The 19,274-nt window shown below is 41.4% G+C and overlaps 1 protein-coding gene across 1 annotated transcript in view; it reads left to right on the top strand.

Annotated features, from left to right (window-relative positions):
• The window catches only part of LOC122797061 (echinoderm microtubule-associated protein-like 6), a 3,800,753-nt gene that overhangs the window by 2,046,076 nt on the left and 1,735,403 nt on the right, over nucleotides 1-19,274 (top strand). Inside the window, exon 23 of the mRNA XM_044065838.1 lies at nucleotides 7,901-8,077. Within this exon, the coding sequence (XP_043921773.1) occupies nucleotides 7,901-8,077 (177 nt within the window). The remainder of the gene's footprint in view (nucleotides 1-7,900; nucleotides 8,078-19,274) is intronic.

Below are 19,274 nucleotides of genomic sequence, written 5' to 3'. Positions count from 1 at the left end.
GCATTGTGTCTTTGTGGATTTAGAGAAAGCATATGACAAGGTGCCTAGAGAGGAGTTGTGGTACTGTATGAGGAAGTTGGGAGTGTCAGAGAAGTATATAAGAGTGGTACAGGATATGTACGAGGGTAGTGTGACTGCAGTGAGGTCTGCAGTGGGAGTGACGGATGCATTTAAGGTGGAGGTGGGATTACATCAAGGATCAGCTCTGAGCCCTTTCTTATTTGCAGTGGTGATGGACAGGTTGACAGATGAGATCAGACAGGAGTCCCTGTGGAATATGATGTTTGCAGATGACATTGTGATATGTAGTGAGAGTAGGGAACAGGTTGAAGAGACCCTGGAGAGATGGAGATATGCTGTAGATAGGAGAGGAATGAAGGTCACCAGGACTAAGACAAAATACATGTGTGTGAATGAGAGGAAGGATAGAGGAATGGTGAGGATGCAGGGAGTAGAACTGGCGAAGGTTGATGAGTTTAAATATTTGGGATCAACAGTTCAGAGTAATGGAAGTGTGGAAGAGAGGTGAAGAAGAGAGCACAGGCAGGATGGAGTGGGTGGAGAAGAGTATCAGGAGTGATTTGTGACAGACGAGTACCAGTAAGAGTGAAAGGGAAGGTCTACACGAGGGTAGCGAGACCAGCTATGTTATATGGGTTGGAGACAGTGGCACTGCCAAAAAGGCAGGAGTCAGAGCTTGACGTGGCAGAGTTGAAGATGTTAAGATTTGCACTGGGTGTGATGGGGATGGACAGGATTAGGAATAAGTATATTAGAGGGTCAGCCCAGGTTGGAAGGTTTGGAGACCAAGCCAGAGAGCCAAGATTACGTTGGTTTGGACATGTGCTGAGGAGGGATGCAGAGTATATTGGGAAAAAGATGCCAAGGATGAAGCTGCCAGGTAACAGGAAAAGAGGAAGGCCTAAGATAAGGTTTATGGATGTGGTGAGAGAGGACATGCAGATGGTTGGTGTGACAGAGCAAGATGCAGAGGACAGGAAGAAATGGAAACAGTTGATCTGCTGTGGGGACCCTTAATGGGAGCAGCCAAAAGAAGAAGAAGTATTCAAAAATTGTACTACTTTGTTATTGTCTTAATAGTTGTAACCATTGTTCAGTTTTTTAAATTCTGTTTAATGTGTACTGTGGAACTTTTCTTCCCAGGCCTCTGCTGAAAATGGGCTCATACCCTGTCGGATTTTCCCAGTAAACTAATGTCAAATAAATAAATTGTGGTTATTTCTCAGGTAACTAAACACTCTAAAGTTCTCTTAAGATTCTGATGCTGTATCAAGAGCTGCTGCTACTGGTTCATTTATGAGAAGATTTGTTTGGTTATGTCCTCAAAACTTGCCAGACAATGTTAAAGCTGAGATTTTAAATTCTTCCCCTGACAAATATGTTCTTTTTGGCCCGCCTGCTGCTAATGTCCTAAAAAGATTTGATGAAAGAGGGAAATTGATTTAAGGGACAATTGTTCAACTCTCCTTTTTGAAGTTCAGTTAAAAACTTTTTTCCTGTTCAGGACCCCTTTTCAAGATACAGAATAAGCAGTCTCAGCAACGTTCTAATAAGCAGAATTAAAAAAAAGAATGACAGTGTGGCTGAAGGAAGAAAAAGATTTGGGGGTGGGGCACTCCAAGAAGCAAGGATAGTCCAAAAAGCCAGAATGATTATCTGCCCCTATAAGCTTCCCGTCCTTCCTATCCTGGCAGTCCTTTAAATCTCTTCCTCAGTTTAGCCCTTCATTCCTCCCAGTGGCATCAGACTATTTCAGACAAGTGAGTTCTGAGAAACATCCAGGAGTACTGATAGCAGTAACAATCTCATCTCCTGTTTCAGGGGATTACTCTTCATCCTGTAAACCAAATATCCTTGTTTCCTCCAGTTTTGTGGCAGCTGTTGTCTCAAGGTCATAGAACATGTCCTCAGATCAGATAGGCAACATTTTTTTATTCAAGGATCTTTGGTGTGCCAAAGAAAGAGGGAACTTTGGAGACCAGTCATAGACATCTCCTTTCTCAATCTTTTTGTCAAGGTCCCAAAATTCAAAATGTTACCCCTCTAAATCCTGATACCACCCATACCCTCCCACAGTTTTATGGTAACATTAGACTTAAAAGATCTTATTATGTACCAACTTGCAAAAAAATCAGACTTGTCTAAGGTTTTTATATCTGCCTTACATTATCAGTTCTGTATCTTACCCTTTGGTCTACATACTGCACCAAAGGTATTTACAAAGTGTCTGTCTCCAGTAATTACTTATTGCAGAATTCAAGGCATTCACATCTTTCCAAATTGGAAGATTGGTCTACAAATATAAGACAAATTGTAAGGATTCCCTGACATGGATCAAGAAACTCCTGCTCAGTCTAGTATTTATAGCAAACTTACAGAAAGCATCTCTTGGTCCTTCCCACAGAATTGTTTCTCTAAGATATGTTCTGGGTACTTTTCTTACAGTAGGCAAAATAGAACCATACAAATAAGCTTTTCCAACTAATTTCTGACATCTGCAAGGGAATTTCTCAGGATTCTGGGTTCTGTAGCCTCTATGATTCCCACAATTCCCTTGGCCAGACTTCACATGAGAAAAATTCAGTGGTACCTCAGGTCATTTTGATCTTAGCCTCAACCCCCTTTATCTTTTCAGATTCCAGTATTGAGGTTTGTAAGAAGGAAGTTGTTGTGGTGGATATGGATAGCCAAAGTTCTTTCTCAACCAAGGTCTCCACTTTTCTCTCATCTTCAGTCTGTCACAACAGATGCTTCAAACTTTGTGTGCTGGCAGTATCAAAAGGAGTGAAACTGCAAGGTCTGTGCAACAAGCAGAACAGACAAAAGCACATACATGTCAAAGAGCTGGTGGTTGTAATCAATGCTTTAAATGCCTTGAATTGTCTGTCGTCCCCAGAATCTATGCAAGTTATCACAGACAACACCACAGCAATGTGATATATAAACAAACAAGAGGGATTCAGAACTTACCCTCTTTTCAGACTTGCTGTGATGGCCTGAGAGGTGGCAACTCATCTCAGATTGACTCATCAGACCTAATGTATTCTGTCAGTGTAAAATATTGCAGCAGACAAGCTGAGCAGGATCAGGACAGACCGTCATGAACGGAAACTACACTTGGTAGTCTTCCAGGCATTCTTACAGCTGTGGGAAACACCTCAAATAGTTTCTTCCTTTTGAAGAGAGTTAAAGAGAGTCTACCCCAGGATTCCTTGCAAACAGGCCTAGAAGATAGGTGCCTTCTCATTCCCAAGGATAGAATGCTCCTGTATGCTTTTCTACCCTTTCCATTTATACTCATGCTTCTTCTAAAGGTCCAGAAAGATTCTCCAAAGATAGTGGTGTTGACTTCATTCTAGCTCATGCAGCAATGCTTCTTTCCTTTGAAAATGGTTAAGGGCAGTTGCTACAAATGTCCTCACAGTTGGGATTTACTCCCACAAGACAGGGGATGTTTGATACACCCCAATTGAAAACATTTCAGTTTGTCCACTTGGCATTTCCTTGGGATCATAACTTTGTACTTGGAAAAGTAAGACTTCTTCCATTCGAACCAGTTCATCAGGCTGATTTGAGGTTCTAGTCTTAAAAAAAAAAACAGCTTTAGTCATTGCTCAGGCTTCTGCATTGAGAGCATTTGAGTTACAAACTCTTACGGTGAGGCAACCTTACCTCATTTTCAACAGGGAGATGTTTTTTTGAGAACAAATCCTACTTTTGTGCCTGAAGTCGTTTCAGAGTTTACTTTGAACAAATCTATAAATCTGCCTGTATTCTTTCCAGAACCTAAGAACAAGGGAAAACGAATCTTACATACTCTTGATGTCCACAAGCATATCAGATACTACTTGTCCAGAGCAAAATCCTTCAGGAAGGCTGATCATCTGTTTGTCTCCTATGAAGGTAAGGAAAAAAAAATGATAACCAATGTCAAAGCAGACAATCTCTTATGGTTTTCTCATGCTATTTTCTTTGTTATTCTCATGATAACAAGTTGCTACCAAGCAATGTTAGGGCTTACTCGACAAGGGGTTTGGAATCTTCTGTGTCTTTTTGGAAAGGAGTGGACATTAGAAATATTTTTATAGGCAGCAATGTGATCCTCTGTACATACATTCACAAAGAATTACAAACTGGATATCTTTTCCCGGTCCAGAACAGACTTTGCTAGGGCTATGGTTTACGAGTTCCAGGATTCCTAAATTCCTTCCTCCTCTCAAGATAATCTTAAAATATGTTAATATACCTGTATACCTTATGCTACAGCAGCAATATTGAATATAGTACGGTTGTGTAAGTAAATTTGCCATAACAATAGATGTTCATAGGTGTGTACTAGGCTAATGGCCCTGGGGCCTTTACAAGCCCAGCCATGGGATTACCCTGGCATTGTGCCACCTGACCGTAGTTCCCATTGCCTCTGTCGAGTACAGCCACTGGAGTTATCCCCGGGGTGAATTTTCTATTTCCCATCCACTCATCAAGATTTCTCTTGAAGAGGATCAGCGAGGTGCTCTGCTTGACATGTATGGGAAGTCTATTCCATAGCATGGGCAGTCTCTGGGTTATGAACCTGTCTCTCCAGTACATTCTGTTGATTGTGGTAATGAGGTTGAGGTCTCTGGAGCGTGTGGTGTGGAGAGATTGGGATTTCTTTAGATGTAGCATTTCTAACAGGGCTGGGTCAGACATGGCTTTGTAAGTCAAGCAGTGATCGCCTCTAAGTAGGCGATATGAGACAGAGAATAGTTGGAATTTTTTGAGTCTGTCCATATAGGACAAGTGTTTTATGCTTAGGATCCTCTTTGTGAGGTACTTTTGTGGCCTGTCCAGTTGTTGCAGGTGTTTAGTGAGGTACATGCCAAATGGGGCATTGTACTCAATGATTGGCCTAATGAGGGAAAAGTAGAGGGTGACAATGGCCTCTTTCTTCCTGGATGCAAAACCATGGGTAATGAGATGTGCCACATAGAAGGACTTTCTGATTACAGTGGCAGTGTGGTGATCAAAAGAGAAGTTGCTGTTAACCTGTGTTCCTGGATCTCTTATAATGCCTTCTGTGTTCAGTGGACTACCATCAGTGTGGTAATTCATGGGAACCGGGATTTTCCCAAAAGGGATGATTACACATTTTTTGGCATTGAGCTTAAGGCCATGGTTCTGACACCAGTCGTTGGTCTCAGTGAGGCCATTCTGTAGGATGTCAGCATCACTTGGGAAGTTAATAATAGCTCCCAACTTGCAATCGTCTGCAAACTTTGTCAACCAGAGTCCCGTTGTGTTGGCCTGGACTTCAGAGAAGTTGACACCAAACAGGAGAGGATCCAGGACTGAATCCTGTGGGACTCCACTCATGACTAGTTGGCAGTCTGGCTTGGAGTCAGCTACTTTCACACTGTGGGTTCTGTGAGCCAGTTTGCAACCCACCTAGTGATATAGGGGTTGATGTCTAGTGTAGTGAGTTTTTCTATGATTCCTGAGTGGGGAATGGTATCAAAGGGCTTGGCCAGATCAAAGTAGGCTGTATGAACCACCTTGCCTTCATCCACAGCTCTGGTGACTGACTCAAAGGAGTCGACCAAGTTGAGCAGGCAAGATCTACCCATCAGAAAATCAAACCGTGTGGGATCCAGAGTTTGGAGATTCCCTATATCCTTGTTTATTAAGTCCATGATGATGCTTTGCATATCTTACTCATCATGTTAATGTGGCGATAGTTCCCAGGGTCTGTAGTTGCTCCTCCTTTGTGGAGAGGGATGACTGTAGCAGTGCACCTTTCGGCAAGGATAAAGCCTGAGATGAAGCTGTGATTGAACAAGGCACACAGGTGTGGTGCCAGTTCACTCTGTAGTTCATGTAGAACACAGCCAGAGATATTGTCAGGTCTCATAGAAGCTGTATTCTTGGCCTTGGACAGTGCTGTTTTAACCTGTGCAGCAATAATACTGGGTGTCTGGCAATCTACTGGTATTGTGATTGGTCCTTTGGGGTGGGGGGGATAAAGTTGGCATTGAATCTGTCAGCCAGTATATTGGCAGTATCTGTTGGCTCGGTATAGGAGGTACCATTGTGCAGTAGCTCAGAGCAAATCTGGTTATTGCTGTGGAGATTCTTTACATAACTATAGAAGGCCTTGTGGTTATCTTTACTATCTGCTGCAATTCTGTTTTCATAGCTAGCTTTAGAGAATTTGATGAGGGATCTCAATTTTTTGTTGACGCTGATAAGGAAGTTTTTCCAGTCTTGGGACTTCACCTTATTCCATATCAGTTTCCTCCTTCTGTTGTAGAGTTTGTTTATGGCAGGGGACTACCAGATTGGCTTCCTTTATTTGGAGGAGAGTGTCTTGGTTCTATTGGGTATGTTGAGATCCATGCATTTGTGTACGTGTGTGTACAGTGCATTGGTGTATGATTCGGTGGTCATGCAACTGTTCTCCATTTGCATGGGTGCTGTGAAATTAGCCATCTTTGTTTTTAGGAGCCCAAAATTAGCTGTTTTATGGTGGTTATCTTTGTGGAGGGATGTGGATTTCCAAGGTGATTAGTTTGTGGTCAGATCTAACCAGGGAGGAGCTGACTATTGGTGTAGACCAATGGTCACTCATGTTAGTAATGACCAGGTCAAGGATGATGCAACCTCTAGTGGGGCTAAGAACGAACTGGTACAGGGCATTGGAATTAATGAACTCCAGGATCGTGGTTTGTGAGTCCTGGGACATGGTTGGGGACCTATAGTAGGCTACACTCTGAATCGCTTTGTTACCCAATGTTAGCTGCACCTGAAGTATCTCTGATGGGTTATATTGGGCTACCAGTCTGGAGGTGTGCACATCCTTTATGAATATGGAAACACCACCACCTTTGGAGCTTCTGTCCAAGTTCTGGGGCCGAAAGGTGTGGAAAGAGTTATAGCCTGGTAGTGTAGGGGTGCTTTCTGCTGCCTTGAACCAGGTCTCTGTTACAGCACAAATGTCGATGTTCTCCATTTTAAGGAGTGCTTCAAGCGAGTGCATTTTGAGATTTAGACTTCTAACGTTGAGCAGCATGACCACTGTTGCAGTAACCATCCTTTCCCCTCCAAGCCCCTTGCACTTTTCCATATATATTTCCAGAGTGTAGATGCACGTACTCTTGTGTATATGCTTTTTACATATGCATATATTATCCTTTTTCCATTCCTCACATTTATCTTGCAGGTCTGTAGCCTCCATTCTTGAAGCAAAGGTTTTGCCACCCTAACCACTGCAGCTCTCTTTGAGACCCTCAATGGTTAGGACTTGTGGAAGGAGCCCTAAGGCTTAGAAAGCTCTTCAGTTGGTCATATCTTTTGAAAGGAAATCCCCCATATACTGTAGCTTAGGCTACTGCAGCAGTACTCTATTAGAACATCTACTGTTATCGTAGTAAATAAGTGTAATTTTTGTGCTTTTATTGCTGGAGTTCAGGCAGTACAGGTATTTATGATCTAGAGTAGTTTCTGCAGTTTTAGTAAAAGTTAAAATAATTCACTAATGTAGTGATTATGGTTATTTAATCATTGGAACAGAAATCCAATGTATCCTGTCCTTTCTTCCATACATCCATGATATATGTTTTGGCAGAGTTAGTTACAATTTATCTGCCATATCATATCTTAATCTTGGGAGTACTTTTGTCAACTAAATGAACAGTGGTTTGTGTTTTTTATTACACACATATTTCTTGCAAACTATTTTTTTATCTTATTGATTTTGCTAAAGACAGCAGTATGTTTAACTAGTTAGTTATATGTATGGAAAAATAAAGGTTGTCTGCTTGCTTATTGTGAAGCTGTGAAGTTTATTTTGTACTGTTCACTAGTAATGTTTCTCTGTTTTTTTTTTTTTTTTTTTTTTCAGATCGAGAAAATGGACTGGGATACCTGGACATGTGTGCTTGGTTCTACCTGTGAAGGAATCTGGCCTTCACACAGTGATGTCACTGATGTAAATGCAGCATGTCTTACCAAAGATAAGATACTGTTAGCCACAGGGGATGATTTTGGTTTTGTGAAGCTGTTCCACTATCCTGTTAAGGTACTGCAGCAGACAATGTTAAGCAGCTTTTCTATTTAAAAATGTGGTTTACTGAACTTAAGTATCTATTAGTCACTAGCCTTCTGCATAGAACTCACAGAAAGCAATATTTTTTTAAACTAAAGACAGAAATCCCAATGAAGCAAACTGTATGATAACATGCTGCATGAGCAGTGTGTGCCATTAATATGAGCAATATTATGCAAATGAGTAACCCTTTGTACCTTAGTTGTAAGCATTTCATAAAGCAAATTTATAGTTTACTGAATTTATATAACAATTTAATTTGCAGTTTTATGACAAAATAAAAAAAATATTCAAAACAATGGATAAATATTTATTTTATCCTTTGTTGACTGGGTTAGTAGATTAGTGGCCTCTTTTCAGGGAAGACCCTGTGAATAAAAATCTTAGCTATATAGTGTGAACTGTATTTTAACATTTAAATATATTCCAAAAGACAGCATGAATTTATGTCATCTCACTTGAAGTTGTAGTGGTCAGGGTATAAGAAGGAAACTATCATAATATACATGTAACAGAATAAATTCATAATAAAGGATATAGGGCCGTATTCATAAACGTGTATCATTAGTATTGACGAGTAGGGCTTCAAAATGTCATGGTGCAGGAAGAAGTGCAGGAGGATTTCAGCCCAGTGTTTTACAGGGCAGGATTCCTATTAGAATATGCCAAACTGGCCAGCCTATACTTTACTAGTAGAGTACGGTTCATAAAATTAATTGTCATGTAACTTATTGTCACAATGGTGATATTTGCTGGCCAGGTAGCACTGTGTGTGTGGGCTTGGCTATGTTTATAAGGTCGGTTGGATCTTGACGTGGGATGCTCAGTGGTGGAGTGGAAAGAAAAGGTGCTCTAATCTTCTCACTAGGATTTATGAAGAATAGGTGTCACTGTCAGGATGGGAAAGGGAGCAGGGCCAACAAAGTACACGAGACATTAGATAGACTGTCAGTTATGTCACTGAAGGAAAAGTGATTGCCATGAGTGTCAGACTCCTTGAGCATAAACAGCTTTTTGTCCCATATGTTGTGCAGTGCATCTGAATGTCAGACTCAAACATAAATGCTTTTTGTTCCACATGTTATACCGAGTAGCTGAGGGAACTGCTTATGTTTTGAGATATAGCACTACCTTCATTTGACTGACTTTGCCAAGAACATGAAGGTCACCTTTTAAGATTCATGCATTGCAAGTCACCTTGTCTTTGGGAAAGAAGTACAGTAGCACCTGGAAAATATGAAAAATTGGACAAAACCTTTGCAGTTCTTACAGTTATGTTTCACCCTCTGTGGCAATCATTTTCTAAAATGCAGAGGAGCCAGTACTGGCTGTGGCTCTAACAAAAGACTCAACAGCAGTAGACTGATTTACAGGCAGCTGCTGGAAAGCAACACTTCCCCCAGGCTAATTTCCATAAAGATTACAGTCCCAAAGGTAAGGATTATCACTGCTCTTCACAGGGTTGTGATCTCCTCATAAGTAGACAGCAACAGACCCATGGACTTTCCCAAGTGTCCCACTTTGGAATTATTCAGTCTGTCTTTCCCTGCACTAGTCCACATGGAGGAATATAACTAGGTACAAGTGGAAGACGGAAATAATACCCAGAACATACTCAAGTTTTCTTTGTTAACCCTTCTCAGGCCTTTTCGTGCTCCCTCTTTACCCTTGTTACTTAGTGGCTCATGTTATTCTTCTGTCAGAGCCTGTGTGGCTACTATCTCAGATTTCAGGACTAGATTGCTGTCTTGCTTCCGTCAGGGTGTGCAGAGTTTTTCTGCATGGCATTTTCTACATTGCCCCCCCCCCACCCCACCCCACCCTCACCACCGCACACACACACACACACACAAAATTAATGATCCTGCTCCACTTTGGAAACTTTATCTCATGATACAAAATGTTAACCTTTCTCCTTTTATTCATCTCCCCATGTGATCACTTTGGGTTCCCCATCCAATCTACCCATTTATTGCTGCTTTATGAGCAAGAACCAGGCTCATTCATTACCTGTCCAAGATGAGAACACTATGGCCCATTCTTTCCTTTCTCTTTGAAAAGCTTTTTTTTTTACATGCTCATTCTCTTAGGACATGAGAGCTGGGTGTTTGGCAGCAAACCATTTGTGATCATGCAGGTAACCTTTCCAAATCCTACTGGTGGCTGTGATTTCTGCAATTACTGCCATCCTAAGGAAATGTATGTATGCATTGAATACACACATGGCTAGGTCCCCATGACTAATGTGTAGTGCAGTCATTACCCTGGTCTGTAATACTGACTACTAGACCTCCACTATCCCTTTGAGGTGTCTGTTCATCTGTCAGACTACCTCCCTCCAATACAGTTAGGACAAGTTACTTTGACCACTCACTCCCATCTTCCTCTGCCTGCTTCCTCCAGCTCCCAAGCAGCACCTCAAGCTCAATTTGTCTCACACCATTCCTCCTTTTAGATCTGATTCTACTTCAAAGCCAAAGTAACTCTCCTGGGAGACCATTTCTGTACTGGCCATTATCTTTGACAAAAGAATTTATGAGTTACTGTCTGTTTTTGTCAGATCTTCTCAATTAGTCTTCCACAAAGACAGAATGATGCCTAGAACAAATCCTTCCTTTGTGCCAAGTATGATTGCAGACAGTACCATAGCAAGCATTTGACACTCTGGGCAGCTCCCCAGACTGGCACCTCCTTAACCCAAAGTTGAGGACCAAATAAAAATGTCTTCCTAAAGTTGACTACCAAAAAAACTGTTTCTCTCTACTTCTGTAACTGTAGCAAGCTACAGTTACAGAAGTAACAACAAGCTTCAAATTCATGTGAAACAGATCTCATGGACAGAGGTAGTCACTATTAATTACCATAGACTCTTAACTCTGTGAACTTTGCTCACATAACCACCGGCAATTGGGACAGCTCAGGATAAATATGGCTAGGCTGTAAGGGCTCTAGGGCCATTAGCTTAGTAACCTTCTATGAACCTATGAGTCTATAACTGATACATTGTCTTGCGCTAAACTTCACAACAGTGTTCTCATCACTTTGTAAGAGAATGCTACTACTGCAATTCCTGCCCTTCTGCACCTGCCAGTCATGTTCCGTAATAGCTTGTGCGACACCCACACCCTGGCCCAGAAATCAAGGAGCCTCAATCCTCACCACTAGCACCGGAGAGGGGCATCTCATATAGGGGGAAAGGATAACAAATACACACAGTAAAGTGCAATTTCCCTTAAGAGCACACAGAGATCACAGTCAGTCCGGGTCTGGTTGCTCCCTTGCTCCCCAGGTCCCTAATAAGACTCCCCATTGGCACAGCTATAGGGTCCAGATCTCAGCCTAGCTGGGCAAGCTAAAATCTCTAGCACCCTCTCTGTCCAACCAGTGCTTCGTGTCCCTGCCCAAGTAGCTAACACATGCACACTTTGAGATAAGAGTTTACACAACCACACAGACACTTCTGGGGAAGGCTGGCACAGGCTCTCCAGCTGTGCCCCTTTTACCCAGACAATACAGCAGTACCCTGCCACCACCCAGCTAATAATCAGCTACTCAAAGACCCTTAAAAGGGTGTCCAATTATTACTCTGCAATATTATTATCCAATTGGTAGATGTGACTAAACAGTCTCAGGGCTTATTAGAGTGACTTGATACAGGATCCTTATATAGATGCAATTTACTCTAGAGCTTAGCTTATCTCTACACAAACCAGCCACAGTTAAAAGATTTTAAAATATTTAATAATAATTAAAACCACAAGACAATACTTTCTACTACACAGTCAGTGCTAGTCAAGAGTTCAGAGATCACACAGAAATACTTAAATAAATCAGTACAGTTCTGACATCACAGAAAAACACTTATTCTAATCTTTCTAATTATAGCTATCACTAAAAGAAAACACAAGTCTAAGATAACTTACATGTGAGAAGAGGCAGAGTGCTGAGTTGGATAGTCAAGACAAAAATGCTCAATAATCTCTGATTCTCACTTTTTACATTGAAACTGCAGTTCTGATAAAACATACTTTCCTGGTTTTCCCAGGCTGACAGAAACTACATTTACATTCTTTTACACTTAGAGCAATAAGGGGCATTCCACATGTAAATTCTGGTCATTAACTTTAGCCTTAAAACAATAGGCAGGAAGCCTTCATCTAGCCGGACTGGAGTCGACTTTAGATCAAAGGGTCACAACATGCTTTTACTGAGTCAGTAGAGAGCACTGTTGCCACATTTTTGTAACAGCATTTTTTTCATTTAAGACAACAAGCCTGTGATTCACATTCATATTTACAAATGATAAAATTATGTATAAAATTCTATTTTGCTAGGCTGTCAGCCTTCACCCTTCTCTACCAGTCTTCACAGCTTGCACCCAGGGGTAGCCACCCCATCAGCCCACTCTGGTTATGGCTCTATCTGTAGAGTCCAGTTTAAGCCAGACTGTAAATCTGCATGTTGCCTTTTCACGGTATTCAAACACAGCAGGTTTATTCTTTATTGCATGGATACCTACTGGCAGCTTAGGTTCTGCATGAGAAGGAGTAGGTCTTTCTGCAAGGTTATTCAGCAATTGATTTCTTCTTCTTTTTCTTTCTGCTGCTTCTGTTAGGGGTTGCCATAATGGGTCATCTGTTTCCATTTCTTCTTGTCCTCTGCATCTTGCTCTGTCACACCAACCACCTGCATTCCCTCTCTCACCACATCTATAAAACTTATTTTAGGCCTTCCTGTTTTCCTTTTACCTGGCAGCTCCATCTGTAGCATCCTTTCCGCAATATACCAAGCATCCCTCCTCAGCACATGCCCAAACCAACGCAATCTCGCCTCTCTGGCTTTGTCTACAAACCGTCCAACCTGAGCTGACCCTTTAATATACTAATTTCTAATCCTGTCCATTCTCGTCACACTCATTGCAAATGTTAACATCTTTAACTCTGCCACCTCCAGCTCTGACTCCTGTCTTTTCATCAGTGCCACTGTCTCCAACCTATATAACATAGCTGGTCACACTACCATCTTGTAGACCCTCCCTTTCAGTCTTACTGGTACACATTTGTCACAAATCACTCCTACACTCTTCTCCACTCACTCTACCCTGCCTGCACACTCTCCTCCACCTCTCTTCTACACTCACCATTACTCTGAACTGTTGATCCCAAGTATTAAACTCATCCACCTTCACCATCTCTACTCCCTGCATCTTCATCATTCCTCAGTCCTTCTTCTCATTCACACACATACATTCTGTCTTAGTCCTGCTGACATTCATTCCTCTCCTCTCTAGAGCATATCTCCACCTGTCCAGGGCCTCATCAACCTGTTCCCTACTCTCACTATAAATCACAGTGTCAACCACAAACATCATAGTCCACGGGGACTTTTGTTTAATCTTGTCTGTCAACCTGTCCAACCAGTTGCAAATAAGCAAGGGCTCAGAGCTGATCCTTGATGTAATCCCACCTCCACCTTGAATGCTTCTGTCACTCCTACCACAGACCTAAGCACTGTCACACTGCCCTTGTATATATCCTGTACCACTCTTACATACTTCTCTGCCACTTCCAACTTCCTCATACAATACCTAAATTCCTCTCTAGGCACCCTTTCATATACTTTCTCTAAGTTCACAAAGACACAGTGCAACTCCTTCTGACCTTCTCTATACTTCTTCATCAACACCCTCAGAGTAAACATTGCATCAGTAGTGCTCTTTCCCAGCAGGAGACTACACTGCTGCTCACTAAACATCACCTCCCTTCTTAACATAGCTTCCACTACTCTTTTCCATAACTTCATGCTGTGGCTGATCAGTATTATCCCTCTGTAGTCAGTACAGCTCTGCTCATCACTCTTATTCTTGAAATCAGTACCAATACACTTCTTATCCATTAATCAGGCATACTTTCATTTTCCAAGATTTCGTTAAAAAATATGGTTAAAAACCCCACTGCCATCTCTACTAAACACCTCCATGCTTCCACAGGTATGTCATCAGGACCATCAGCCTTTCCATTCTTCATCCTTTACATAGCTGTCCTTACTTCCTCCTTGCTAATCCATTGCACTTCCTGATTCACTATCCCTAGATCATCCAACCTTCTCTCCCTCTCATTCTCTTCATATATCAGCCCCTCAAACTACTCTTTCCGTCTGCTCAACACACTCTCCTCGCTTGTGAGTATGTTTCTCCCATTATCCTTTATCATCCTAACCTCCTGCCCATCTTCCCCAGCTCGGTCCCTTTGTGTCTAGCCAGTTGGTACAGGTCCTTTTCCTCTCTCCTCAGTGTCCAACCTTTCATACAACTCACCATGCTCCTTATCCTTAGCCTTTTCTACCCCTCTCTTCATCGTATGCCTCATCTCCTTGTACTGCTGTCTACTTTCTTTATCTATCTGACAATCCCACTTCTTCTTCTCCAACCTCTTCCTCTGTATACTGTCCTGTACTTCCTCATTCCACCACCAGGTCTCCTTGTCCTCCTTCTTCTGTCCAGATGTCACACCAAGCACCTTTCTAGCTGTCTCCCTTACCACCTCTGCTGTGGCTGCCCAGCTGTCTGGTAATTCTTCACTGCCTCCTAGTACCTGTCTTAACTTTTGTCTGAACTCCACCTTACAGTTATCCTTTTTCAACTTCCACCATTTGATCCTTGGGACTGACCCCCTCTCTTCCTTTTCTTCTTGATTGCCAGCGTCATCCTACAGAACACCATCCTATGCTGCCTAACTATGCTTTCCCCTGTCTCCACTTTGCAGTTTCCAGTCTCCTTCAGACTGACTGTCCTGAATAGGATATACTCCACCTGCATGCATCTTCCTCTACTCTTGCATGTCACCGTATGCTCCTTTTCTTTTTAAAATATGTATTTACCACAGCCATGTCTATCCTTTTCGCAAAATCCACTACCATCTGACCTTCTGCATTCCTATCCTTAACATGATACCTACCCATCACCTCCTCATCTCCTCTGTTCCATACACCAGCATGCTCATTGAAATCTGCTCCAATCACCACTCTCTTATCATTGGGTACACTCTCCACCACATCATCCATCTCGCTCCAAAAATGTTCTTTCTTATCCATTGCACATCCAACTTGCAGACCATGTGCACTAACAACATTCATCATCACATCATCAATTTCCAGCTTCATAAACATCAATCTATCTGACATTCTTTTCACCTCCAAAAGACTCTTGACACACTGTTCCTTCAAGATAACACCTACCCCATTTCTCCTCCTATCCACATCACGGTAGAACATTTTGAACCCACCTTCCATACACCTGGCCTTACTTCCTTTCCATCTGGTCTCTTGCACGCACAATATGTTAACGTTCCTTCTCTTCATCATATCAGCTAGCTTGCTACCTTTACCAGTCATACTATCAACATTCAAAGTTTCTACCCTTGCTTCCACACTCCTAACTTTCCCCCTCTCCTCCTGCCTCTGGGTTTGCTTTCCCCCTCTTCTTCTCCTTTAGCCAACACTAGCCCAATTTCTAGCAGCACCCTGTTGGCTAACAGTACTGGAGGCGGTCATTGTTAACCCAGGCATCGACCTATCCAGTATGGAAATCTGTATTGTTGTCTGCATATTTGAGCTGGCAAACATTTTATACCGGATGCCTTTCCTGGCCTAACCCTCCCTATTTATTTGGGCTTGGGACCGGCATGAAAAAACACACTGGCTTGTACATCCCCCAGTGGCTGATTTCCTTTGCAAAATCCAAATTTGGTCAGAAGGTCTACAAGCACATCCTTTGTGTGTAGTTAGAATTGAGTTTTAACATTTAAACCAAAGAAAGTCTTTCTACAGCTCCCAGAGTTCATTTTGATATAGCTGTATCTACTACTGCTGTGTTTTTGTAAGGCACTACAAGCTAAATGTGATCTACGAGTCCAGGTCTTTACTGGGGGGCTTCTTTTATCTATAGAATATTCCCTTGAGTATGGGCACATGTATATGTATAGATAGTTTATGGCCTAGTTGTGGCTACAGAGGCTGCTAATGAACAAAAAAAAAGGAATAACGTACTACTGAACCTGAGGGATATGCTGACATTACAACTACCTATAGAGAATGTGCCAAGCCGGAAAGAAGAGACAAGATCACCATGGGGACATGTTGAAATATCTTCTGTACTTCTTCCCTAACTGTTTCATTGCAAATGAAGTGTTTTAAGGGCTGGTAGTTTACCATAATACAGATTTTTATGTCACTGTGTTCTGATTTGATCCAAGGAAGATGTGTTAGGATTCTCCAGAGAATTTGTGTTAGAAGGAAGGAACCAGCCTGATGCTATTCCTGTACTGGAAAGTCTGAACTTGAAGAGCTTAAGAAATATTGTGTGTTTGGAACCAAGAGAAACTAATCCCTTTTGAAAGTACAGAAGGAATATGCCTGAAAATGTGGAAGATATGTACGTCAGGTCTGTATGAAAGCACTCGATGAACAGAAGACTCTGTTTTATTTTCCCCACTTCTACATGTCTGCATTATTTTCCATTGTCTATTGTAAATAAACCCTGTTTTGAACTGACAAATACTAAAATGTCAAAGGACAGCACTCAATCCAGGATTTAAGGACTCTTTGATACCCTTACCTCTTTTGCCCATTTTGTATGTATAGCAATGAATATTGTGAATCCACTTGAAAAAATTGAATAAGGGCCATCAATGTATTCTAATAGATGTACAACATAGATCACTGTTGCAGCAGCCTAAGCTGTATGGGTCCTACCGCCACTGCAACTGGTCAGCTTCACAAAGCTAAGAGCACCTTCCTCATCCTTCAGCTGTCAGGATCCCGAGTAGAGCTCCATGTTTAGTACAGTTGGAGAGTGAAAAGCTGCAGAGCATTTTTGCCACCAAAGAGAGTGCTCCTTTTGTGTCTCTTGTTAAACTGTTGGCCAACTAGTGATCATCGAGAGTTGGGTAGGTAAGCTCCTGTTGGGCAGAATCTTGTACTAACTTTCATTTTATGAAGACACTTGTACTTTCCTGTGAAAATTATTGCATTATCTAAGAAACTGTATGTGTTTAGACTAGCACTGCATTTCTAAGGAGTTGTTATGTAAATGCTTGTGCGAACTTTCTGTGAGGAAAAGTTTTACTTTTGACTGAAGTTGTACTTAGTCTTTAAAGTTTTGTATGTTTGTAGTGGGTACTGTGTTGGGAGTGTGTAGACTGTCAGTAGTTTATTTATCTCATAACCACTTGTTCTTTGCCTTAAACTTTACCAACGTGTCCAGGATCCATTCTGCACTTTCGATGTCTCTTCCTCGGCTTACTTATGGAGGCAACCTCCAGTCTCCACAGTAGTACCTTCGGAAGTTATAAAGGAGTGTTTGGATATTAGGCCAGTTCTTGGCTATGACATCTTGTTGTTCCTCAGACCCCCTATCTTTTTCCCCAGTCTTCTTGGTATAACTTTTTTGGCCACCAGCTCGGGGACAGCAGTATCCTCTCTGACTGTAAAGTTGCTCTTGGCAGACAAGGGAGAGAGGAGAGACACTTTTGGTGCCTTCATTTGGCTGGGAATGTTGGGTATGAGTTTGAACCAATGTGCCTAATATGAGTCGGTCTGTTTTCAGGGAGAGTGTGCTTTGTGAGAAAAATTACCAAACTCCTGTTTACATTTCTGTTGGCTGAGCAGATTTACTGGGATTTGTTGGGCACCTTTTTAATGCCTTTTCCCACCTTCTGATTCTTCAGGCAGGAAAAAAAATGAAAATATTCCTTCTTTTTCTAGCAGTGAATTTCAGTCAGAAGAACAAACAGTGCAGGGGGATGGCTCTACTTCAGGAATTTCTTCTCAGTCTAATCAGATTCTGGTGAGAGTACATCATTAGATTTCCCTATTGAAGAGATTTTTTCACTGACACTTTATATAAGATGATAAGGATTTTTCACTTGGACCAGAATTAAGTTCTTTTGGCATAAAAATTGTATTATGATTTGAAGAGATTTTTGTTTCACTGACATTTTATATAAGATGAAAATGATTTTTCATTTGGACCAAAATTAAGTTCTTTTGGCATAAAAAGCGTATTATGATATGGTACATTTAAAGGTGCCTAAAGCTGCAGCTATCCCTTCTGTCTTGTTTGCCTTAGAGAATGTGCTGCTTCTAGCTTACCTGATGGCCAGCTTCCTACTGCAAAGAAGTCGGACTAGTTATATAAGGTACGCCAGACATACAAGTACCTGTTTTCTAATCCTATGGCAGACAACACAGTTATTTTTCTGTCCAAATCTACTTCTTCTAAACAGGTTACAGCTGCTAACCCGCATTCCCCCTGACAATGATGGTAAAGCAGTGGATACATTGGGAGAAGAAAATGTACTCTTTTAGTATTTTAACATTCTGAATTTTAAACTGTCAGCTTGTATATTAAAGTTTTTATTCTTGGTCTTTTGAGAACATGCAGAAGTTAATGGTGACCCTTCCTTCTTCTGAGGTAAAGGATTCATTAAATGCTTCTCATGTGACTAAGCATATTTTAAAGTATGCTTATGATGCTGCAGATTTTTCTTCGAGAGCTGCTGCTTCTGGATCAGTTTTGTGGAGACTTGTTTGGCATCATTCTCAAAATCTTCCTGATGAGGTTAAATCCGAGATTTTAAATTCCCGTTAGATAAAGAATTACTCCAGTTTTTCAACCCTCCTTTTTCTGACCTGATAGTAATTTTCCCTCTTCATCAACTTGGATTCAATAATCAGGGTTTTAAAAAGCAGTGGAAAGAAGACTCAAAAAAATTTTTATACCCCAAGCAGACTTCAAAAAATGTTTTCCTCAGGTAGAAAGCAAATGTTGGAGGTGTGATGGAAAAGAAAGAGGTAACTGTGAACATATGTTTTGGGAGTTAATGAGCTGGCAGATTATACAGGGTACTTGGTCAGAAATACTAGGTAAGCAAATTATTCTTTTGAGCTGGGATACAGGATCTGAATTGGCTAGACATAGTAAGACCTTATTAAGTTTAATTCTGTTGGCTGCCAAAATACAGTTGCTAGAAAATGGAAATCAAAGTCTGCACAACTGTATTTGAGGTATTGAATATTATAAAAGAAATTTAAAAATGGAATGGGAATCTTTAGAAAAGGGAAAGAGCAAATTGATACAGAAATAAATGGAAATTGTGGAAAGAATACCCGC

The sequence above is a fragment of the Protopterus annectens genome, chromosome 3.part0 (assembly GCF_019279795.1).
Source record: "Protopterus annectens isolate FY-2018-M chromosome 3.part0, PAN1.0, whole genome shotgun sequence".
Taxonomy (NCBI): domain Eukaryota; kingdom Metazoa; phylum Chordata; order Ceratodontiformes; family Protopteridae; genus Protopterus; species Protopterus annectens.
Note: the sequence above shows the minus strand (reverse complement) of the source record. Positions and strands in the feature narration are given on the sequence as shown.